Raw genomic sequence first — 26,727 nt, 5'->3', positions numbered from 1 at the left:
GCAAGTTTTGTGATGAAAATAATGAACATGTTAGCATAATTACATAAATGATGTCAAATTCAAAATCAGGTTTCAGAGATCAAATATCAGATTAATTATATGTCAAGTTCTTTAATTATTTTTGAAAGCTGATGGCAATTGAACTAGAAAAGAAACCTTTAAATTTAAAACTTTGCAACCTTTAGTTTTTAATGAAGCTAAGAGCATTGAAAATACAAAATCAAGGTGAACTCTGAAATAAATCTGTAAGAAAATGATATGGGTGCTCCTTTGTTAAGAATAATAGTAATGCTTTAAGGACCTTAATAAAAGCATTCAGTAGTTCAACAAATAAGTTTGTTCTGTTGTATTTTTTCTTCTGCTTTTGTTAATTAAACAAACAGATGCAAAGCCAAAGACGACATTTATAAAATGGCTGATTAGGCCTCAATGTGGATTTCTTCTCCATGCAACATGCTGGGTTAGTTGAATTTGGCCCTAAGAGTGTGGGAAGAAGTCCCAAAGGTGCTGTTCTTTTTACCTTTACCTCCAGTGCACAAGCCAACTGCCCTGTGAACAGATCACACACAGCCAGTCACTCTCTGCTCAAGAGACCTGCACCGTTTGGCTGAAAGAAGTATTTTCTAAACAGCAATAAAATCTTCCTTATGAATGGCATCTTATTGAGGTTTCAGAGGGTATTTTTGTGATCCAAGATCACACATGTCTCGTTTAACTGCAGTCCCACTAGCCAGAAAAGAAAACAAAACACAATACAGCACTTGTTTTCTTCCATATGGGTATGTGATCTTTTCATTCCTTCTAGAATAATAACTGATACAACCAATAATTAACAGAAAAATTGAATGTAAAAATCAGCCATTGAAACAACACCAAAAATTGAATATAATGCAAGAACAAAATTTAAAAAAAAAACATTTAAGAACTATGCTAGAGTAGTTTATGTTTGCCTTACGGCATATACTGAACAAGCTATCAAGAAAGAAAAGTCCTCTTCTAAAAACTTGCAGAAATTTGGGATAACAGTTGAATATGATCCTGTCATTTTGAAATAGCGTATGTTAAAGAATCAAGATACGTCTTACACTTTCAAGCTGACAGCTACCCAAAATCTAGTCTTCAGCAAAATGTATTAAACTGAACAGTTGCAAGGACAAAAAAGAAAGCACAGTGAATGTACCCACTCAGTGGAAGAGGATTTCTGATATAAAAACATGCATAAGAACATTCAGAGTCTTGCTCTAAGGAAAAGGATGGGAGGACAGTGATGCCAGCAGGACCATCCTGAAAAAACATAAACTGGTCCATTTCAGTGCTAAAAGCCCAGTAATTTTATGTCAGTCAGATGCTCAAATAAAAATCTTACATAACGTAGCTTATCTCCTTAAACCTAAGAATCTTTCAGACAGACCTCCTCTATTGATGTGAATGGAAAAGTGTTTATCCTGTCAGCTACAAAGAAGCTGTACCAAACCTGATCCAAAGTTGGCCATTCCCAGAGACTACACTGGGAAAAGTATGCAAACATATGGGGTTGACTGAAAAGCAACGTTATTATGCTGATCAAAGTGTACTTTGCCACATTGTCTTCATTATCATGAGAATCTGAGCTGGTAAGTATACAGTTCTGTTCTGGTATCTACTGGGTGAGATTCATTTCTGGTAACAAATGCAGACCACAGTGTCTCTCAGAATAGCATATTTGGCATATTTCTTTTGGGTGCTTAGCAAACAGATTGATTAAGAGGTATCTCTTCTTATGAAATACAGTCTGTAGCACTGGCTTTGACAGCTCACATCAGGTTAACACGAAGAATGCCTACCGGGATGATTTGTTACAGACTTCTGACTGTGTGGAAAACAGGGGAGAGCAGCATTATTTGTAATAAATATACCACACACAGAGCTGAACTGCCTATCTAAATAGTGCAGATGGCTTAGTTCCTCCTTCTCAGATATAGCTGTAATGCTGTCTTCTCAGTCTGTCAGCTGTAGGGCTCCAGAATACAGCTAGTAATACTTTGCAAGTTGAGTGAACATTGCTGGATTTCTGGAGAATTCTGTGAATATTGTAAGCAACATTTATGAGTGTATCTTCATTGGAGGTTTCTGTAATAGCCTTGGTAATGTGCATAGACAGGGTTAATGACTTCGGCATTTGAGGAGGGATTTCTACCATTTCACAGTAAGTGGAACGGCTACAGAACTAGTATGTCCATGAGTGTTCTGAATAAATACATTATTTTTTAATATATTAGGAAGGAGCATGGAAGAAAATATGTGGTGACAAGATGCGCCATGTTTCAGACATCTGAAATATACTCTGATATGCCCAGTGATCACAAAGTTTGTTAATTAAATTATCTCTAATTTGAACTATCTACTGAGGAAGATAAAGTCTTTATCTAGACAATTATATTACTCCAGTGAACTACTTTGTATATGGTGACCTTGAGACAAATGAGGCAAAATTAAGACTTTAATTGAGCTGATCCCTTTACCAGGGCAGCTGCCTTGATATAGCTGGTCCCCAAGATACCTTCTACCTGCCTTCAATGAATTTGTCTTCCTAGTAATTGGGGAACACTCATAATCATTAGGAAAGATCAACAAACAACTGCCTTTGCTGTCAAGAAAAATATTTTCTATAAATTATCTGTCTTTTTATATGAAGCCATACATTGCAGGTTGAGAGATACAAGCAGTGTTGAAAATCTAATAAAGAACTACTGAGGCTATGGTCATAACAGGATACAGAAAGACAAAAGGAGTTCCAGTCCCTCTCTACTTTGAAATAAAATTACCTATAATTCAAGAAGCATCTACTATTCCAAGATGCAGAAGAAAATGTACTCTTTCCTCTTTGGAATTTTTGAGAAATCAGCTGAAATTCATTTAAAGGTTTTGGCATTTTTTTTTCTGTTGTTCATTGCTTTCTGTTTGTGCAGACAGGTGTAAGGAAGAATGTAGCAGCATACAGATGCTTTAATTAAAAAAATTAAAAATCCATGTTGCTTTAATCAAACTCAGTATCTCTTGGCTTAAGATTAGATTAGATTTTTCTTGCAGATATGTGCAAACTAATACGATGTATTTCTGTCCATTTAAAAAAAATATATAAAAAGATAAAAATGGATCTGGGGAAGATTACATGCGTAATGGAAAAGTACTAGCAATTCATATGAGCTCCCAGAACTGTGTCAGTCCCTCTGAAGGAGAGAAGACAACCAAGCTGATCTGCCAAGAATATACCCCTGATGCACTCTTCCATGGTAAACTGCAGCTTTCCTCAGAGCTGGCCATCCAGGTCTTCACGCACAACCCACTCTTCCTGAATCTTTGGAGCAATAAAATGCAGATTGTTACTGAGCGAGGCAGGTCTAGAGAATGAACCAAACAACACTGAACACAGTATTGGTAAAAGAGAAAATGTGTGACAGGAGATGTCCCCATAAGAATGAATTTTCAAAGATACATCATTCCCACTGAAGCCTGCAGGGCTGACTCTTTACCCTTACATGTACTTGTAGGGTAAAGTTGTATTATGTCACCTCTCTTTTAGTTCCCAGCATGTGGGACTTCATCAAACATGGCATGAACAACTCAAGACATTAAAGAAGCAAGGGGAAGTTTGCAGGCAATCCGAGTTTTGCTGGAATTCAGAATGGAAACAATCTGGTCAGTGCTATTAGTGCCAGTGAGAATGATAAAGCTAAATTCTGGACTGATGCTGAAAGCGAAAGAAAAACATACACTTTTCAGACCTACCATCTGGTAGGCTACAGCAAGTCCATCACTTTAAGAAGTCACAAGTTTACATGCTAGGAGGGAGCTGAGCAACAGAGGACAGCACGAACTAGTGGGAAAGCAGCCTCCATTTTCTGTTGGATTGGCACCTTTTGCGATCTTTTGCCAAGGCTGGCACCGAGCGCGTCAGCTTGGCAATGGCCAGCTGTTGGCAGCTGTAATCTCTAGGACCAGATGAGGCTCTTCTGGACTATCTACAGAGAGTATTTTGCAACTCAAGTTTCCAATTCTTTCTCACTCACTTGGTTTTTTAAAAAGGAGAGAGGTTACTTGTAATGATCAAGTTCATTCCCGAATGCTTGAAAGGAGGATGCTGGAACTGAATCACTCGAACCCCACTGTTACCACGAAACTACCATCATGCTTGATCACAATTTCTATCAAATCCATTCAGTATTGTAAACAGACATATCATAATATTCCACGTAAAAAACAGTTAACATGGAACTGAGTATGCTGGGCCACTAAAGGCATAGGTGGCACTTTACCCCTTAACGCTAGGGGTCAATTAGTCAGCCATGAACAGAAAGCGACAACTGGAAATATTTTGTTCTCCAAGGAAGTGAAAAAACATTTCTTTTAAAAAAGAAGAATGGCCTATCTGCTGGACAAGAAGAAAATTAAGTAAGTTTCTGAGAGCATGATTAAATCTGCCTGAATTACCCGGGGTACTTCAAGAAGACAACTGGCTAAAAAAGCTGACATATTCCAGCATGAAAGGGGCCCTCTACTGTTTGCAAATGAAGAACACGTTATGCAGCAGGACGGAATACTTGACTACAGCACCCATCACAACAATGAAATGGAAAAGAGCCATGGAAGAGAAAGGAAAAGGAGGGAAAAAAAAGCTTACCAATTTTATCTTAGCATAAGAACATTAAGAATGTTTTTATCTTGCAATATCTCTAATAGCCTACTAGGGATTTTATGGACACACAATTTTCATATTACGGTAATGTGATTAAGACTGATTCCAAATGAATTGGGTCATAGCAATAAAGTGTGCATTGACTCTATAAATTGTATGACTGTAATAAATATCTATGTTTATCTAGCATATCATCATAAAGATGAGAAATTATTTGAAGAGAACATGCATGGGCCAGTTAGGAAAACTGGTTTCATAGGAACCAGGATGAAAAAATATTAGCTAGTGACTAATGGTAATAACAAATGCTCTCAGCTGATGAGCAACTGAAAGGCACGTCTGAAACATAAGGGTTCCTATGCCCCCATCTGAGGCAGCAAAGTCACCTTGCATGCAGGTCAAAAATGGAACTTGGTCTTCACAAGTACCACAAGAACAAAAGGTGTAATTTCAATTTAGTCACAGGTGCAGACAAAACACAAAAGGAGTAACTTCCTAGCCAGCTGAAAACCTCACAGCAGAAAAATGCTGTCTCAGCAAGCTGCTGAGACGATGCAGAGTCAACTGTGCTCTATTTCATGTGCCCACAAACTGAACAAGAGAAAGAATGTGACAAAAAGGGATGTGAATACTGCAAATGGAAAACGGTTCCCTCAACCCTAATGACAAGCACAACAGCATGCCTGGCATGATTCAGACTAGGAAACCCCCACGCTGAAAGATCTAAGGTCACTGTCCCAGTCTAAGCTCCCAGCCAGCAAGGAAAGGTTACAAAGAATAGATAAAAAACAGGGAGACAGATAACTTCCAATTTTATCTTCTCTGATTCCATTAACAGCAATAATGTTTGAGAGTATCTGTGTTTAGGGATGGGGAAGAAGGGGACAGAAGTAGGAAGACATTAGAAATCTTGAAAAAAATGTCTGGGTAAATTATTATTTATGAAAAGACAAGCCTATTAATACCACACTGACACATATCAAAGTGATGCATTATCCCACAAAGCAGCAATTCCTTGGGGCTTTTTAACATTGCTTAAAAACTGAGAATACGAGTAGAAATTTGAAAGAAATAAAACTGCAGTAGACTCCACCACCATATTTTTCTTACTTCTTTCTTTTCTTACAGCTATAGTGCTGTGAAATAACACGACAGTTATACTTCATCCTGCTTTTCAAGGTCAATATTATGCAGTAAATTCTCACCAAAACCACACAAAAATTGTAGAGTTTGTCCTAGAATACAAATTAACTTACCATGGTAAGTTAGAATCATGGAGTAATTTTGGTTGGAGGGGTGTCTGAAGGTCACCTGGTTTACACTCCTGCTCAAAACAAGGCCAGATTAGAGGAGGTTGCTTATAGCTTTGTTCCAATGAGTTTTTAGTATCTCTAGTGATGAAGACTCCTCAGCCTCTCTGAGCACTGGTTTCAGTATCTGACTCTGGCACCGTCAATTTTTTCTGCTGATTATGTCATTGGAACTTAGGTTGGAACATGCTGCAATTACTGTCTGTGACCCCTCAGCAGCCACCTGCTGCAGGAGGTCCTCCACCTGGGCACACCTTTTGCAGGCAGGTCTGCCGCCTGTCCCTGCCCGAAAGTCTTGGCACTTCCCACAGCCTGAGGTCTGCACTGCGGCCTCTCCCTTCAGCAGCTCCGTCTGGGTGGAGGCATCGGCCACCACTGGGGTAGATGGTGCCAAGCCCCCAGCCAGAGCTGCAGCCTTTGCTCTCAGATGGGTGCCCACCATTCTGCCTTGGGGGGCAGGTAGGATGAGTGTCCTTGACCTGTGCAGATGGTCACAGAACTGTGCCCGATCGCAGGGTTACGTGTACTCAAGTCTCTATGCTTACCCTGTGGAATGACCCTCCTTCGAAGGGGCAACCTCCCATGTGAAATGCCACACCATGCCCTGTTTGCCTGCTCGGTTCACAACACTCCCTAAGGCTCCCTTTTTCTTTTTTTGCTTCTGCTAACACAGCCCAGTATGCATTTGGCTTTCTTCACAGCAGCGTGACACTGTTGACTCAAGTTCAACCTGTCTTCAGCCACCCCTTGGTCCTTCTCTTGAACCAGCCTTCTACCAGTCGGCCCTCAGCTGGTGCAGATGCAGGGGTTATTCAACCCCAGGTGCAGAGCTTTGCACTTGCCTTTATTGAACCTCATGAGGTTTCTGTCAGTTCATTTCTCCAGCCTGTCAAGGTCACCCCAAAAAGGAGCCCTGCCCTCCAGCATCTACTCCCCATAACCGCTCCCCTCAGTTTGCTATTATCCATGAAATTTTTGAAGGTGTATTGCATCTCATCATTGTGCTGGTTTTGTCTGGGATAAAGTTAATTTTCTTCATAGTAGCTAGCATGGGCTCCGTTAGATTTGTGCTAGAAACAGTGCTGATACCACAGGCATGTTTTAGATACTGCTGCGCCGCGCTTGCACAGAGCCAAGGGCTCTTCTGCCTCTCACCCACCCTCCAGCGAGCGGGCTGGGGGGGGCACAAGGAGCTGGGAGGGGACACAGCCGGGACAGCTGACCCCAAGTGACCAAAGGGATATTCCACGCCACACAACGTCATGCTCAGCATATAAAGATGGGGAAGAAGAAGGAAGGGGGGAAGTTCAGAGTGATGGCGATTTGTCTCCCCAAGTAACTGTCACACCTGATGGATCCCTGCTTTCCTGGCGGTGGCTGAACACCTGCCTGCCCACGGGAAGCGGTGAATGAATTCCTTGCTTTGCTTTGCTTGTGTGTGCAGGTTTTGCTTTACTTATTAAACTACCTTTATCTCAACCCACAGGTGTTCTCACTTTTACTCCTTGTATTCTCTCCTTCATCCCACTGTGGGGGAGTGAGCGAGCGACTGTGTGGTGCTTGGTTGCCGGCTGGGGTTAAACCCTGACAATCATCCACATCATTAAAAAGGTATTAAACAGGGCTGACTCCCCTCTGAGCCAGTCATATCGCTGAAAACAATCAGGTTGGTCAGGCGTGATTAGCCCTTGTAAACCCATACTGGCTGTTCCCTATCACCTTCTTGTCCTTCAGGTGCTTGGAGTTGGCTTTCAGAAGGATCGCCTCAAAAAACTTCCCAGTGCGTGAAGTTATACTGACTGCCCTGCAATCGCCCGGATCCTCCTCATCCTTCTTGAAGATGCGTGTGATGTTTGCCAGTCATGAGGAACTTTCCCTGACAACCACAAGCTTTTGAAGATGATAGAAAGAGTCCTCACCAGGACACCAGCTGGCTCCCTCAGCAACCTTGTATGTATCTGATCTGATTCAATTAACCTGCATATTTCTAATTTGTTTAAGTGGTCAGTAACCTGGTCTTCCACCTCTGTGGGTAATATTTCATTCCTGCAGACTCTGCCACCATGCTCAGTGATCTGAAAGGAGCCTTATCAGTAAAAAGGGGGGAAAAGAAGCTACTGAGCTCCTCATCCTTTTCTGTGACCTTTTAAAAAGGTCTCCCGACCAACTGAGTTCTCTGTAACTACCATATTATTGCTGAGTCCAGGGTCTGTTAAAGCTTTTGATACTGTCAGTTACGGAAATGTCTGCACCATGACTGTTTTACAATAGAAACATAAATTCACTGTCTGTCCATATACTTACCTGGCTTTTCGTTTTAACAGAAACGAAAATCTTGCCACTTTTGGGGATAAATTTTTGCACTGAAGTTAGCCATTAAGGAAGAAAAATAACCTTCAGATTTTATTCCTTTGACTAAATGTGATGTGACACATATGGGTTAGGCAAAATGTTTAATGTTGCATGAAGTTTGACTGATAATTTCAGTTAATCTTCTGATGATGACATGTAATTTGTTAACTTTGGGATATATGAACATAAAGACACATTTTAAAGTGTCTTCTAAAAATAATGTTGTATTTTGATGTTTCAAATAGTACGGTAAAAAGCCGTCTTTGTTGCTATATCTGAAAAAAAGCAAATAGTGAAGGATTCCTCTAATCTCTCAGAGCATTTGACTCTGAGCTCTTCAAAATTCACAGTGTACTGTTGACATACAAGCATCCTCCCTAGTGCCATATCCAGTCAAGTGTCTTTCTCATGCTGCCACAGCTCGAATCCCCACAGGAAAGCTGCAGGCTTTGTGAATACATGTGCTGAAAACAGAGCAGTAACACAAAAAGAAAACCAGCTCATTGGTGTTTCATATAATTAATTTCAGCAGGTAACAGGAGTGAAATCAGATCACGCAAGACTGCAGAAAAATGAGAATTCTGAAATGATGTACAATTGTGAATAATTTGCTTTGTGAATGATGTGAATGCAGTGAAATGAGGCAAGAAAAGAGGACATTCGACAGAAAAGCTACAGATTTGACTTCAAATGGAGGAAGAAAGCTCTGATAATCACTATACCTAAAGCAAATTCAAAAGACTATGCCAGTGACCTGTTTTAAGGAAAACCACAGTTCTATTCCATGACCCACTCATCACCACCCAACTTTCTCAGCCAAGAAGTCCAATGCCTTATTTCTTTCTTTTCCCCATTACCATCTGAGATGCCTTAGTTCTCCTCACTCACAAGGAACAGACATCTCTTACAAGCAAAGTACTTTTCAATGTGAAGAATTCCATAAAGCCATTTTTGCTTTAAGTATAATTAAAGGAAACGTATTAAATAGAAAACAACTATTGGAGGTTGTTATTTCCTAGAAACAACCAAGGAAATTGAACAGAAGCTTCTCTGAACACAATGTATCTGGCTCTGCTGAGCTAAAACTAACTATTGCTGACTTGACATGCTTGAAATTTTTAATTCCCTGATGTGGTTAATGACCAGCATGGTGGCAGAATAAAAACCTGAATCTTCTGAAGGTATGAAACTGAAAAGCCAGCCACACTTCCAGTGAAATTTCTCCTGACTGTCCAGGCACATTCTCAGTACTCAGTTTCTGGGAGATACAATATATGACACAGTGTATAAAGGTATTTCCATCACAAAACCCACAGGTACCATATACTATATACCTGTAACTAAGGACTCTTGTCTTTTTTGTGTAACAATTGAGTAATATCCTGAGTTTCTTGTAATTGCTTTACTTTCTATGCAGTATTACCTGTCATTCTTTCAGAAGGATATTAAGTTTTATGTATTTCTTTGGTGGTTAAACATGTTCTGTTTAACATAAATTTAGGACTCTGGAAAAAGGACTGAAATAATCCCCTCATATTTTAGTATTTTGGTTTTATCCTTTGATTTTATAAGGCTACACTTGAGTTGCCACACTGACATTTAATTTTACATGGACACTCATAGCAGACTTTTATCTGGATTCATGCCACCAGCCTGTGTTCATCTAATCACCAAGTCACTTTGTTGTGTGGAAATAAGGATTACACTATTTTTTATTACTTGCTATTGCATCACATTCTCTTTGGTATAGCACAAAATCTAGGAAACCTCTATCAAGATCTGGATTACTTGCTTCGGAAGATGACACACAGTACAATTAACCATGTGATGTAAACTATTAGAAAATCTGACAGTAGAAAGCAGGATGCTAAAAGACAAGCTTTTCTCCTGTGGGAGACCTCCTGTCCTTCTGTTCCAGCTATTTTTCTATTCCAGTGCTATACTACAAAGATAAATCGTTGACGAATAGCATGCTCAATGTTATCCAGCAGACAAGATTAAAAAAAAAAAAAAACTTAAAAAAAAACTGAAGCAGTTAAGCTGTTTGTTACCCAATTTGAAGCTAGAAATCTTGCCCTTGCTTTATCAACACAACTCATTCTTTCCTTGAAAAGTATGCACTTGCTCGTCATAGCATCTCATTTTCTCAGTTTTGTTAATCATTTTCCATCACAACTTTCATGACATGTACATAAAAACCAATTATAAGAACTGTAACATGGGACTTCATGGTATTATTCTATTTTTTCCCTGCTGCAGCTAACGACACCGGAATAGTGTTATTTGGATTGTTACTCTTGAACTCAGCATTGGATAGCTCTTTACGTAAAGCTGTCATCAACAGAGATGCTTAGCAAAAACTCCTTATGGAAAACTGCTTTAATCCCCAAGCCTTCCAAGACAATTTTATTTACTGTGAATCCCTATGACATGCAGTCTAGGCCCTCAGACTTCAGAGCAGTAAGTACATGTCATAACAGCAACAGCAATGTGGATTATGCCATTATGTTCTGATTCACCGGCTTTATCAACAGGAGAGATGATGAAAGCTTAATAGATGGGAAAATTCAGAAGTTTTGCACTGATTACAGTAAGCAAAGCTGTTCTTGATAACAACAGATATAATTCAGAGTATTTCTTCCTGTTTCTAGAAGACAGATATACCTAACACATTTTTTTCACATATACAGTTCTTTTCCAGGAAGACACGTTTGCTTTGATGTCTGAAAAATGTAACTGTTTTACACCATTAAAAGAAAAATAAAGTTATGACTCCCACAGTAGCTTCCAGTGTAGAATGTAACTTCACAGAACAGCAATTTCTTCATATGTTGCACTTAATGGTAAAAAGGCAAACAGTGAAATGTACAGGAAAGAAAACTAGTGGTACTGCAACTCCTGTAATTTTCCTGCTTGTCCTTAGGAGAATCTTTTCATTGTATTTCTGGCCAGGAGGGATTTTGTAGTTTCAAGAGCAGTCCTTTCACTTATTCCCTTGTGCTCTTGATTTATTTAAAAAAAATATATGAAGACCTCAGCAACTAGCCATCATAGTCAATTTTAAAAATGGAAGGAAAAAAATCCACCCAACAACAACGACTAAGAAACTATGAGGACAGAGTGGTAAATTGCTTTAACATCTTATCAGAAAACTCTTCTAAGATCCTAATGCTTGGCCACCTCAAACTGCAGTCATATCTTCTCGAGCCAAATTTTACAATATGCTCCAAATGAGAGAAATAAACATTATAATTACATTGTTTGGGAAAAGAGAAATTATGCCAGGTCTCAGAAAAACCACACTCAAACCACACCTTAAAAATAGTTTCCCCTCTTGTTAATCACGCATTCCAGCATAAGTGCAGGTATTGATAAAAACCTATAGCCATATGGATTGAAGCAGAAGTATCTTTGACAGATGGATTCCATAACATTTAGGACTTTATTGGCCAAAGCACATCAAACTCCACTCACAGTGGCAACTGGCAAATGCAGACTACCCAACAGAAGTCCTGTTCATACAATAAATGACACTGTGTATTTCAGAGGAGAATGCTCACAGAGCAGAAAAGCTTCCTGACAGTTCTGTTCTTTAGGATCTGAAGAAAAGAGGGTCATCCAAGGACAGCTCTCCTCTCCCCCACAATTACAAGTATGCCACTACAACACACTGAATATGGAAGGTATTGATGGACGACAACATGATTAACTTCCAATCCTTTTCCAGTTTGTGGGAGGAAGGAAAATACGCAGCCAAGGCCACAAGCGCAACTTCTGTGCCAAACCAAGGTCAGAACACTGACACGATTTAAAGGCGGCAGCAGCACTGCAGCATCGTGGGATTCCACTCACCACCACATTTTTCACAGTGTTAATCAGAAATAGAAAAGTCAGATGTTGGTTGGTAACTCAGAACTTCAGTCATTAAGTAGTAGCATTCTGCACAAACACACTGTCTGATACAATTATAATCATTCTTTCATCAGAAGTCACGGACACTTTCTACCCAACAGGCTTTTTATCAGCAAAGATTAGAATCCAAAATGGTTTCAAAGGCAACTGGGGTTCATTAGATAATGTACTCTGAACTGTATGTAGGCCGCAGACTTTTACTCCTAGCTTCTCTATTGAAATCCCAAAATCTACGATTAGCAACTGCTTTGAAAATATAAAAATAAAAAATTGAGACAAGTCTGAAAGACTGCAAGACATATTGTTTCTTGGTAGGGATTTTTCAGTAGTTTATCACTTGGTGCCTTCAAAAAACTTATACTTTTGCTAATTTACTTATCTTTAAACCCTCAGCCCTTCGTTCTTTCTGACAGCACAACACACTCAAAGTGCACCAAAACTAGCTCTGCAACATCACTGCAAGGTTTCAGACACAGATGCAATAATAAAAATCCAACAAGTGAAGTATGTATGACTAGTATTTTAAAAGAACCAGTTCTGCACTCAACAGCTTGTATCAGAAAATATGGCTAATGTTCAATCTTTTTTGTTCTTGAAGTAACAGATAAACCCAATAATATTTCAACTGTCTTGCTTCAGCTTCCTGTTCCTGTAGTTTTTCCCTTGAAAGGCTTCATTGGTATGTCTTCCCCCTTCTTCCCAGTGCACTAAAACGTTGATTTACAGTGGTTTGATACAAACTGTTCCCTTCAAGTACAAGCTTCTTCTAAACGTGCACCCTGTCCAACCCATCCTCCTACACAAACCTAACTAAATCTCTGGTCTTTTGTTTTGTAGATCATGTAATTTGATGTGCAATCTTCTGTGAGATCTCCATTGTAGCTGAATTTAGACAACAGTCTTATAAATACCCTTATTAAAAGTGAATACTGACCTTGAGGTGAGGCTGAAGGAAGCAGCAAATCCAGGAAGGAGATGCGAAAGAAAAAGAGTTAAGAGTTTGTGAAAACAGTGTCCAGAGATAGAGCAGCTGAAGAACACAGGACAAAACAAGCAGATCTAAACCAGGTAATGACACACAGACACACAATCCTTCACAAACACAGAGCGGCATGTTTTATAGACATCCAAGAAAAAAAAGAAAAAAAGAAAAAGAAAAAAAGAAAAAAGGACCTTTACATTAGATTACACCATTTCACTTAGAGGCAACTTTCTGTAGAGAAAACAGTCTCCAATATGTAACAGTTCTTGGAAAAGGGAAATAAGCCAACTATAGAAAAATGTGGATTTGCACCACATCACTAGCGAGTAGACTTCTTCCAGAATTCTAACTGATGTTTTGAAAATGTGGAGTTTCACTATCTGAGATGAACCCTAATGTGTTCTTTTATGCCATCTGCTAGGGGCTTATTTTCTCTCCATGAGCAAGACACATCTTTTCACTTTTCCTGGAGATCTCTCAGACTTGTCAAAAGGGAACAAATAAAAAGGAGAAAACCCCCAACCATGGAGCACAGTCTTCAAGATCTGAAGATCCGTCAAACTTAAAAGTTCATCTTTTTAATAAATTTTGACATTGAAGTCACCCTTCCAAAGACAAACAAAAAAGTGCATCTGCCCCTTCTTCCTACAGTGTTGCTGTCTTAATTCTCCCATATAAGGTGCAATCTAAAAACAATAATGACCAAACAGGCATATTCTTGACAGTTCTCTCCAACATTGTTCAACAGCAGGATTGACCAAGACAAAATGCTGGAGTCTTCTGTATAACATAAGGTCCCATAGGTTCATTATTGCTTTTTTTTTTTTTTTTTTCAAATATCTCCAGTATCTTTTCATAGGCATCTGCTGTCAATTTCACTGATAACAGCAAGGTAAGTCAACAGGGAGCTATAAATACAGACATTTTCCAGCTGATTTTAAACTTTATTCTTTTTCAGTTAATAGAAGGGAGGAAAAGCAAATGTCCTGTCCAATGTGGCAATTTGGTTTCTACAACATACGTTGTACTCCTCCCATGGAAAAATTTCACTCCAAAAAGGCTGGATATGGAGAAAAAAATTTCTATAGGATAGGCTAACTGCTATATGCTTTATTACTCTTGGTATATGGAACCATGTAAATAAAATTTGAAGTCCTTATTTCTGGCATAAATTTTACAAACAACAATGTAGGATATTGAATTTGTACATGCAGTAGTTTCAGAGTGAGGTACAGCTGAGAAGTGTATTGTTTAGCTGGAACAGATAAACTAGTCTAAAGATACTTTTCTTTACCTTTTAAAGTAACACTCTTCAAATCAAGCTCTTCAAGGACAGCTATTGCAAAGGCTGTGTTATTTGGGAATTTTGGGAAAGGTTAAGACTTGCAAAATGCCAAATACCACATCTCAGCGCTCGATCTTGAAGTAAGTTACAACGTTCCAAAAGCCTCAGTTAATTCCTACAGAAAGGCATGTAAGTGACAATTCTGACTGAAATCCAAGAGTACACTCTTCAAGCTGAGCTGCAGAGCTATGACAGGTCAAACAAATTTAACAAAAGGGAGCAATAAAAGTGAAAATAAACACAGATGTGAATAAGGGGGGGGGGGGGAGCTTGACTTTTTAATGACTGTTATTGAATCTAGATTATGAAAGTTTAAGACTTCTCATTTTCTGTTTCAGGGACCCTTTGTAGCTCCTGGTCCAATTGTAAACATGTTGTGATATTGTTTCTTCAATTTAACAGCGAAAAAAGGTACAGGCTGGAGACTAGAATTCAGAATAGCCCTGTAAAGTTTGAATGAAATGTACTGTTTTGCCTACTGTTTATTAAAGGTAGCATATTTTGCTGTCACAAGATGCAGGCAAAACAGGTCACTTGCCATCTTCGTAAACTACAGAAGTACCATTTAGCCAGCTGCAGAGGATTTGAATGGAGCATAATTATTGCTATGTCTTCATTTTGTTATGGAATAAATTCTCTCTTCCACAGAAAAATACATTTTGTGTAATTGCTAGCCCCTTTTCCCACGCTTTTTTACAGGGTTTCAAAAATATTTTTTTAAATGTGGGTTTTTAGAATAACCATATTATTTATCAAAACAAAAATGAGGAATATGTCTGAAAGCACATTAAAATCAGGAAAAAACCTGCAACTGTGCTATCAGTCAAACTAAAAACAAGGCAGACACCTGAAATTGCCAGCTACTGGGAAGTCACTGGAGATCTCCTACAGATAAGGTGAAGCCTCAGTGCACGGGGCTACATCAGTGAAATTGAGCAGAGGAGCACAGCAAGCATCTGCCCCAGGAAGCAGCCTCAAGCAAGCAGGATCAGATACATATCGAGACATGCTCATTACAGAGCAAAATAATAATTTTCAGTTCGTACTATTTCCCTTCGAGCAAGAACACGCACTTGCAACATTCCTTACAAGATCCAGCAGCAGCCCAGTTTCTGCTCAGCCCCATTAACTGTGTAGTCCAATGCAACAGTCACACAGGGAAACAAGGCAACACCAAATGGTAGTCTCGGAGAAATCCATTTTCTTTTAAAATGCCATCTCATTGATTTTAAAGACATAGCTGACTTAAACCTGATCATTCAGTGCCAATCAAAAAAGTTGGTGAGGTGTGAACACTTTGTTATTTTAATTAAGAAATATATATATTTTAAATCTATTAGTCCAGCTATAATTTTTTCCACATACTTGTGTATTATAGGGACTGGAAAGAGTCTACCACATCAGTCTCAGATGTACTTAGTAAGAGGTTTATGTAATGATTTCTAGTCAACCTTTGGATTCTGCTTGTTTGACAGTGAGTGACTGTGTGTATTTACAATTTCGTCATTCCTTCAAAGCAGTCTGACAGGGAATAATATGCACTTGATCTTCCTTCTGTCAGTCAAAGCAGCAATGCTATTTACATTTACCACTTTTGACACCTTTTCTTGGTGAAAGAATAATGGCTGGTCTTTTCCTTTCTTTTTAGTTCATATTTTGAGGGATGGGGAAGAGATAGACCAACAGAGAGAGAGGTTTGTGTGTGCATCCATCTGCAGATGCATGCATGGGTCTAAGAGCACCAACATGACCACAGATGGCCATGGAGCACTAATATTGCTATTTCACTGGCTTACTGGTGATTACTGGATTTTCCTTTTGGTTCTTATGTACTCCAAGACAACGTAAGATCTGACACTTTTTAATGTATGGGTTCTATAAAAGGTGGGGTTTGGTGGTTTGTTTGGGGTTTTTTTACTCCTTACATACTAATTTATGAGTATGGGTACCCTCGTATCACTCAAAGACGTTGACTGAAACAAAACTACAAAACAGCTTTTAAAGAGACGTACTCAAGGCAGGTAACAACGAAACTCTGATATGCAAACTAGGCTCGTTATTTACACGATGTTCTTTCTCCTCTGGTTTTATAATTATTTTAATTATATCATAGCTCTTACAGTCTACTGATCTAGCAGTTGGATTAGGAGACATTTGCTAAACAAAACCCATCGTTGCTGCAATGCAGGCAGTGTATAAATCATCATCAGATGACAACTCCTATATTCAGTTACAGATAATAGACTTTAGGTGTGAGAGGGAACGCCTGATAACCATTGTGACCTAATGATAAAAACAAACAGGACTTTAACTCTACAGGAAATCTGGCAGGAAAAGAAGCCTTGAAAAAAGTTCACAATCAGTGCTCATTACTCGTAAGTATTTCTCTAGTGTAGGGTCCTTCTTGGAGAATCCAACATCAGATCCTTGGTCTTGGATTAGTGGACAAAATAAGCTTGCAGCCTGTCGCTGAATCTTACAACGGAGACAGTCTGCACTGAGTTCCATAGAGAAGAATCACCTTGTTTAATAATGTCCATCTGCCTGAACATGGAAATAATACTAGGGCAAACACCCAGGCTTAGATGGTTCAGTGATGGGATGACACAGCAAGCTCATTCAACCAAAGCCTGCACCAGCCCTGACCTCTTACTACATTAAGGGCTGGACTAATTGGGATGCTTTGACCTTGTTTTTTAGGACAGCTGTTTCTGCAATATCACAAAGTTTCAGTTTCTCCCAAAATGCAGGAAAAGGGAGAGAATGGGAAATAAAGGATAGCTAAATAAAGAACAAATGGGAAAAGGATATTCCATTACACGAAAAAGCTGAGGATGGATTGAGGAGACACTGTAGAATCACTATGATGGCTTTTTTATCTGGTGCTCTCTACAGATGGATTTGTAATTACTGGCAGTGTCTCTCTCTCTTGTCTTTTCTTAGATGTTGGTTTCAAAAGTGATTAGTGAGTCTGAGTGTTGATCTTAAGGCACTTTAACAACGGTTGAACGTCAGAGGGCAGACACTGGCCTTCTAAAAATCTGCGCACTTTCAAATGTCTGAAGTTAAGCACCTGTAAGTAAAGGTGCCTGTATCTTATATTCTTATCTATTTAAACCAGTAATGTTGATATAAAATGTGTTATTTTTCCTCTGTGAAACTTGATGTGAGTCTTCAGTTGTAATGTTCATTTTGTATGAAGATAAAGCAAGACTGAGAAGAAAGAAATTTCTCCTTAAATTTCCTAGCTTAGTGCTTCTGAGATGAAGCTGGACTAACTACAGGCCTGGCCACTTCTTTCCATTACAAAACCTGGTTCTCAGTTATTTGCCAAATATTAACAAATTGTGCTGAAATTTTTAATGACAGGTGTCAGTCTCACCCAGGATTTTTTGGGGACAATTTCAACTACATCTTTCACACACCAAAGGCAGCATTCTTGTGGAAAAAAATTGTTCATATGATTAAAGACTGTATCACTTTACTGTGATACATAGGCTCATGTAAGATGTGAATTAAAATTACGTGACAATCTTCATTTTGTAATGTCCTATATTTTGAGTGATTAAGCTTAGAATCTTAATATTCACTTAAGCTATGGATTTTTGAGGGAAGTGGATGAGAAACACAACAACAAATTCCACCTTTCAGTAAGACCATGCAATCACGAGATAAATATATTTGATTTCCTTTTATGATTTATGGTACAAAAATGAATCAAGGTATTTTCAAGTAATATTGAATTACTTCAGGTTTTCCTATGCCTGAATCAGAGTTCAACTAATTTTTGCAGGACTTCAACGAGTTATGACAATACGGAATTACAGTCATACCACCTCGAGAGGTTAACTTTAATGGTGATGATTATGACTTCATAAACACCTTTTGTTCTCTAACTTGACAACGTCCCTTTTACTTTAAATTACTTATATGCCCCAATGTGGTTCTTGTTTAGAAATTCTCTAAAAAAGTTATTTAAAACTTCACAGAAACAACCAACTTGAAAACCAAAGACCACTATTATAAGATATGAGTAGTGGTTTGAAAATACATATTTCCACTTCAAATTGTTGATGTAAGCTGAGGGCATAATTTACTAGTATAGTTTCCTTTACACTATTCTAGGAAACCATAAAGTTGATGGAATGTGCAGTTAATTTCTCTATGCATCCATCCTTCACAGACCACTACACAAACACACCACTGTCTTAAAGACATACAGAGTAAGATGCTTCCTTCTACTGCCTGTATTTTTTCAGCACTCCTTTGAGATCACCCTATGTTTTTTAATCTTATTTACTGTTGAGAAGAAATATTTGAGATAGGAGTGTACCTTTTAGCTGCTACACATAGAAAGTCTGAAGGTTTCTTCTTGCAAAGGGAATCCTTCAAGTCTTTCTAGAAAAACTCCCTAAAATTTCTTTCTTAAAATCATCATGATTTCCAGCTGTCCTTAAAAGGACTGCTGGTATTCCAAAACTGAGTACTGTCTTCCTTTGTTCCCACATCAAAGTCAAGCTTTCTTCAGGAAAAAAATGGTATGTCCTTACAAGGACTACCTATCATATATAGTGAGCATGCTAAATTGAAGTCAAGTCTGTAACTGGAACCAGGACTTTCATATATATTCACTCTGTGCTTACTTCTGAGGCAACATACATGTACATATTTACTGCCACCTCTCCAGTACAAAGTCGGTTCTTATTTGCAGAACATATACACACAAATACGTCTGTGTGTAAACTACTCATCTGAAGGCTGTGATGGCCATGTCCCAGATGGTTAGTATTATTTATCTTTTCTTTTTTATTTTTTTCTTTTTCTTATTACAGGATAATAATCACAATAAAACTCAAGAATAAGTCAATGCTGATCTCTATCAATGACACATTTTAGAGCACTTGAGTTTTAGTTGGTTCAGGCAGAATTGATAGCAGAGATTAGAATCAAAGGTAACACACAGCAAGATAATTAGAATAAAAAGCAACAGCTTCTGACTAGTTTAAATCAGGGAGAACAGCAGCAAACCTCCTCTGGGCTGTGGTCATAACCATTGTGACATGAATTGAACAGAGACTGTTTGAGCTTGTAGTTGACATAACTAGTTCCTGTTTGACCTAAGAAAAAAAGCGTAATTGCAGCAGACCCAAACAGCAGCAGCAGCAGCCGGGCAGCCAGCAGTGACATTCCATCCCATAGGAAACAGAAGCCTTATAGAGCACTCACTTTCCCAGGAAGTCCCACACAAACCCCCCTACGTGTTGTGGTGCAGGGACCGACACCTGGTAGGGAGGGTGCAATTTGCGGGAGGCGTGCTTTCTGAGAAAAGGCATAGTCAAAAAAAACCCCGCACGTACAAAACAAAACAACTCGTGGAGCCAGGACGTTAAGAGTATTAATGGAAAGGAAAAGCAAGGAAGGAAACAAAACACAAAATGAAAAGTTACACAGAGACAGAAGGTTATGGAATGGCAATACAAAAAGCAAACAGTTAGTTATAAAGAAAGTGAATAACCAGACAGCTACAAAACCCTCTACACCGCCACAATCCAGGGACAGAAACAAAACTTATAGGGCTGTTCACCCACAGAAGAAACGCAGACTTATGGCCCACCTTCCTGTAAGAAAAAGCAAAATCCTGCCCACAGAGAATATAAATTAATGAGCTTGTAATTTTCATCTCATGTTGACTCTAGAATATTTTTTGAATTTTTGCATAGCATGCACCATATCTAACACACTGGGTTTTGTTATCTTTCCTCCCGTTCACAGCTGAAAAAAATGCCCCCCACCCAGTAATCGCAGCAGTTACTGAAGAGTGTGTGTTTCCCTCTTTAATCTGAGCTAAAGGCAGCTTTGCCATCATTGAAAAGGTTTAAGAGAACAGTTTTCTGCTTTTCATCTTCCTCTCCTCCTACCTTTTCTCTTTCTCTGTTCCCCTATACATACCTCCCTAACAGGTGACTCATCTGTTCTATAGATGAAACAGCGTTACTATTTCTCTTCTCCTGATGAGGTATGGTCTAGCTGTCACATATAACTAGCATAAGGGAAAACTCCAAGGAGAGACTCTCTCTCTTGAAAAATCATGGGGTTTTAGTACAGTTATTCCCTGAATATGACTTTTTTCTTCTCATCTTGCTCTGCATTGATTTCCTGATAGGCAGAGCAATATTCACTTTCTTGCTTGCTGACAAATGCTTCTGCAAACACTACGGTTCTTCAAGTACAGCAGAGTTTGAACAGCTGTAGAAGCACTAGAAGTAAAGACAATTTCTAGCTTGCTCTGCATGGGCCACAGTTTAGGAGCGGCTTTTCCATGGTAAAATTATCTATTCTTTTCAGGAAACAAGACTCAGGCTCCAAAACATCCATGCAACATGTTTCGATATATTAGTTCAGCCATGAAAGAATACTTTACAAACAGGTGTAGCAGATAAAACCAGGACCAACCTATACATTTAATAGCCATGTTAAAATTTCTGCTTTCTGTAAATTCTCACAAGGAGGAAGCAAGTTTCTGGAGAACAGGGGTTTGGGGGAGCAGTTGAAAACTAAGGCCAAATTTCAAAAATTATTTAGAAAAAGAGAACGACTAGTCAAAACCTCACTACAAAGTATCTGAAACTTTGTGTCTTTTTCTCCAGCACTGTGATTATATTTCAGTTCCACCTGAAAACTCATTATTTCAGGTGTTGATACTTTGCTAATTCACCACACTAACAGTATGCATCTTATGTCTCTACATCTTGAAGACCTTTTCCATTACCACTTACAGTAGTTAGAGAATATGAATATTCTTATTTTTCCCCCTGTGATTTACACAGTTGCTGGCAATCACATAATAAAAAAAAGCTGTCTTTTCTTTGACATAGCTGAAACACCTATTCTAATTACTAGAAGTAAAGGATGACATATTCTATGCTATCTCAGTACTGGCAGAAAAGGTGACAGCTTAAAAAGAGAAGAGGATCACTAATTTTTTATAAGAGCAAAGATCAGGTGGTAAGAAGGAATGGATAACGCTGAACAGTCAAAGTATCCACCAAATTGTTACAGAATGATGTCCAGTTATTTGAGGCTTTTATGCTTTCATTGGTACAGTAAGAGTTTGGTCTGTGACTGAAAAAGCGAGAAACTACCACTGTAACAAGAAAACCAATAACTCCTTTGCAGATCTCTAGAACAGTATCTTTTCAAAGAAAAAGTTCCTTTCTAACTCTTTGAAGATTGGGTGCCAATGCTTTTATCTATAAAAGAGAAGGAAGACCATCTCCATTTCTCCTTTTTATTAGTCTTGCTTTGTAGACTATAAACTCCTTTGATTATGGGACACTTGTATATGTTGATTGACAGTGCAAGTCCCAATCTTGATTAGAGTTTGAATGCTAATGTAATAAAAAAACCCTGACTTGCATTAAGAGCGTGCATAAGAAAATTCTCCTCCTGATATTCCAATCTCCTCTAGGAATCAAGCTGAGGAATGATGAATATTTCTGCCTTATTTTCCTGAACAGTAATTACTTATGCCCATGAAAAAAATTAAGGCACTATGAACATATTTCTTCCCCCTACCTTGCTTCTAATAGAAGCTTGCTGCTTACAGCCTGATCCTTAGTCAACCTGCTTGCCTTAAGATGATGACATGCTGAAGTCATGCCTGAGATGGGCACCTCTAAGGGCTGAAGAATATCACACAGACAAATATGACTTCTAACTGCTATCTAGCTTTTTCACATCTATTCCTAGCGCACCTAACTCTATCAACCTATTGCCTAAATGTTCTGCTGAATACATCACGTATCAATGGGCTGAGTTATATCACTTAGAAAAAAGGGAAGACAGTTAAAAAGAACATATCATCACTTTTGAGAGTTCAAGCTTACACCACAAGTATAGATAATTCTAGTTAAAGACGACAACAACTTAAAGAAAAATAACAGGATGCTGTTTACAATCACAAAGAGAGAAGAAACTCAGCTGACAAGTCGGACTGTTTCAGAGCTCTATCATTTCAAGAAAACAAGAACGGACTTCTTAGAAAAAAGTTTTTCAAATCAGAGGGACTCATAATTTGACTACCATCAAGCGAATGAACAATAACCACTGCCATCATGCAGAACCTGAAATGCTGTCTACTCAGTTGCCCTAATCTTCCTGACACTAAAAGACAGTAAATGCAGAGAAGTTAAATAAGACAGAAATCAGGAAGTCTATTCTGGCACAAGGCAAATGGGAATAATCAAATTTCCATTTTGCTGTTCCATGTTAGTGATTCTTTATTGTTAACAGTAAACAAAATAACCCCAAGACAGGTGTTACTGCCTAGAAACTCCTTTTGGCCTCACCCACCCTCTTGTTAAAGTGCGAAAATGACAGAAACCAGATTCTGTTTGAGGTCTTTCTTGAGATGTGTTTGTCATTGTGATACAAATGTCATGGAATAATAATAAATTATAATTTTTGTTTGGGGTATTAAAGTCTAGAAAAAATATCTGGGCACCTTGGCTCCAACACAAACATGGGAAATACTGAAAAGCACTGAATCACATTTTGTTTATACAAAAGCAAATCTGTTCATTTGGCTTCACATGAGCCAAAGTTTACTCATGTCCCTACAGTACAAAGAGTTTCAATGCCACTTGTCAGAAGAACCTAAGTAACTAGTATCACAAGCTCTTAAAAGTAATTTTCCTTAATTGTTTTTTGGAGAGCCATGCCTGAGGAATTTATTAAATCAAAAGAACAAATTGTTCTCCAAACACACCACAGTGTCGGCAACTTTTCCTACCATCTCCATTCCCTTACAGCTCTACCTACCCTTCTAACTCTGTCAGCCCTATTTTTGAGCAGCCAGGAGACAGACATCTTTTTGTGTACAATCTACCAAATAAAGGACTGAAAGTAGAAAAACTCTAGGAGACTTTCCCAAAATAGACACTCTAAAGCTTTTAGGAAAAATGGACTGTTACCTCTAACTTTCATAACTCTTTTGCTCCTCCAGTAACTTTATACCATTCTCACCTTTCCAGTTCTGCTATCTTCTTATCTTTATCATTCTTCTCATTTTCCATCTCTTTCAAGATTTCCAGAAGACGATCCACTTCAGCTTGAGCCTTGCTAGATTCTTCCCGATACCGTGTTACCTCCCTTTCCAGTTGCTGCATACGATCACTCAGTTCTGGGCTAGCCCTAGCCTCCAGGGTTGCCTCATGAGCCTGTAAAAAAAAAGTTCAAGAAAAAACACTTCATTCACACATAGGCATTTTACAGATACTGTGATGACTGCAAGATGTATTTCAAAACGTCAAGATTAATTATTACACAGAAATAAATATACAGTGCATAGGCTACTTTTAAGTATGAGGAAATATTTTCTAGGAAAAGAAAAATCCAGAAACAGATTTGTTTAATTCAGTCTAAAAAAAAATTTAAGTGATTTTTTGATCTGAAACAGAATCAACAGAAGGCAGTAGTAAAAATATGAAAAAAGTTTAAATTCTTTGAAAGGAAAGAAAAAGAAAAGTAAGGGTGAGTGGGTACACACTTCATAAAACAGTGATATGACTGCAGAATTAATTATCTGAGGTATTTTTAGCTTAGATAATCTAGAAAAACAAATCAAAGGTTAATAGCCTTCCATAACTACATCAGTATGCAAAATGTCAGATTTGCACAGATGGTGCAGATATACTGAAACCCTTGCTAGGTACCTGAGCCGTATAGACTAGGACTAGTATGATTATGGCTACCTACTGAAATTATCTTTGCCTAGCTATCTAGGAAATGCAATTTTTCTAAATCGGGCTATGGGAACAAAAAGCATCAGAGGACTGAGGATTAAATGACCTCAACAAAATTGGGTTTTGGTTTTTTTTTTTCTTAAATGGCTTGGTTTGTTATAAAAATCACTAAACTACTAGTAAAACTCATCCAGCAGTTCCCAAGCATATTAAATACAAAGGAAAGGCATTAAACAAGCAGACTAAAGGCTCTTTCCATTCTCCCCTTCTGCTCTGCTCTTGGATCTTGAACTGCTATTTGATAACAATTAAAGTTTTTTCAGAATTGCTCAAATTTGCTTCAGTGAATAGCCAGTTTGGTAGAGCTATTTTGATGACCAAGATTGCCTGCAAAATCAAGGCCCTTCTCTGAGGCAAACATATAACAGAAAATGTCTATGGACTTTCTTCCCCGTGTGCAGCTGCGGAAAGTTGTTTTACAAGCTGCCAATGCTCTGCTCCAGAGCACAGTAAGTCCAAATCCAACAGTACAGGACTCTCTTGCTTTTAAAGGTAATTGGACAGAACTGCAGCAGCATAAAACTCAGGGTTAGAAGTTGCTGCTTCCAAAGAACCAAACAGCAAAAGTACACTTGGCTAAATCTGCGTAGTTATTCAGTAAAATAAGACTGGAGGAAAATATCTGTTCATTGACCCCAACATTTTTGCTTTCGAGTCTCTTGTTTTTAATTAGCTCTGTTAAAGCCAAGGCCCCATTCTATTGAAGTCCAGGAGAATCCTGGAAAAGAATATTCTAGGACTGAAGAACATCTTGATGCCTGTCTTTACTAGTTTATGACCTTGGAACAAATCTGGGTTTCCCAAACACTGGAATGCTTAATCTTCCAGGGCCTTGGCCCTGCACCTCCTGCCTGAGGGTCAATGCTAAACTGTTTTGGTTTCTTTTTTTTTTAAAAAAGCAGGAATTCCAGAAAGCTGGAAAACCTGCACAGTATTTTATCCTAGAACAAAATGCCTGGCAAACCGCAGGTCTCCCAGACAGATCTCAGCAGGAGTGGCCAACAACCATAGATCCTGGAAGAGCAGAATAATTTCCTGAGGCAATGCATTTAGGAAGACTTAAAGGGCTCCCTACTGCCCAGTTGCTTTCAAGTAAACCCCCACCTGGTTCCAAGTGCACCCCTGGTAAGCCTGGAAGCTTCAAGAAGCCTTTTGGAGTTCAGGCTGTCAATGCTTCCAGATTCCTTCCTGCCTCACAAGCACTTCCAATTATAGACCCTTGGAAAGGGCTCCCTACAGCAAGTGGAAATCTAATGAACATGTTACCAAGATGATGCAGACTCCAGGAGGACATTGCAGCACTGAGACTGACAAGTGTGTCGGTTCCATGAACAGCCAGCTGCAAGCATCAGGGAACATACTTTGCTTTGGAAGGAGGGTGTTGGTGGGTGTTCCTGAAATGCCTTAGTGGGGTTTCCAGCCTGCAGGAAATCTGAAATACTTGATTTAATTTCCATTTCAACAATATCTAAATTTCAAACAAAACCTTCATTCTTCCCTCCTAAATACTGTTTTGCAGGAACTGGGAATACTGTTTTTGGGAGGCATCTATATATCTACTGGGGGGCATCCGTAAGTCTACTGGGGGCCACCTATATTCTCCTAAGAGACACTATGTATAGAGTTAAGTCTGGTTTTCACCAGACGCAGAGACTGAATTCTTCAGTACTGGATTTAGGTATGTTTCCAACATCTCAAATTGTTTAACAAATACTCCTCCAGGCTCTTCAGAGTAATCTAAAACACATAACTAGATAATCAAGAAACTGCTTAAAAAAACCATAGCTAGGCCGTTAGCCTGGATTACTAAACCCCCTAATTCAAAATAAGTTATAAAACCTAATGCAATTCTACTGTCCAGACAGTCCTGATTTATATTACTCTGTGCTAATAAAGGCATCTCCACAACAACCCATGAGACACTACTGAGAGGAGGAAATCAATATTTTTTTTCAGAAAATTAGCCAGCAAGTCAGCGTGTCTGGTTCTTATAGAACTAAAGGGCTATTTACATGACATAAATTATTAGTTAAGACACATAACACATGTTATTTGTACATAATGCACATAAGTATGGATACTTTCACCTAACACAAAGAGAATGTTACGTGATATGGTGTAAGCTGGAGACCACTTCCTGAGCTGTGAGTTACTGACTGAGTGACTTTGGTCCTTTTTGTGGGTTATGTACCAAGTAAGTGTTGCATGACCATATCTAAAATCCTACTGGATTCATTTACTGTGTAGGAGAGAAAACCAATGCATTTAGAGGTTTCCCACAAACTCAAACTCACATCAAGATCTGGAACAGATGAAATTGGCTACCTTCCTAATGCAACATTGTGCAA

The 26,727-nt window shown here is 38.6% G+C and overlaps 1 protein-coding gene across 12 annotated transcripts in view; it reads right to left on the bottom strand.

Annotated features, from left to right (window-relative positions):
- ERC1 (ELKS/RAB6-interacting/CAST family member 1) overlaps positions 1-26,727 on the bottom strand; it is a 302,298-nt gene that overhangs the window by 145,971 nt on the left and 129,600 nt on the right. For all 12 annotated transcript variants that reach the window (XM_055808142.1, XM_055808144.1, XM_055808146.1 and 9 more), the window contains one exon: positions 23,601-23,794. In XM_055808142.1, the coding sequence (XP_055664117.1) occupies positions 23,601-23,794 (194 nt within the window). The remainder of the gene's footprint in view (positions 1-23,600; positions 23,795-26,727) is intronic.

This window comes from Falco peregrinus, chromosome 6, assembly GCF_023634155.1.
Source record: "Falco peregrinus isolate bFalPer1 chromosome 6, bFalPer1.pri, whole genome shotgun sequence".
Lineage (NCBI taxonomy): Eukaryota > Metazoa > Chordata > Aves > Falconiformes > Falconidae > Falco > Falco peregrinus.
The sequence above is the reverse complement of the archived record's forward strand: the minus strand, read 5'-3'. Positions and strand labels throughout refer to the sequence as shown.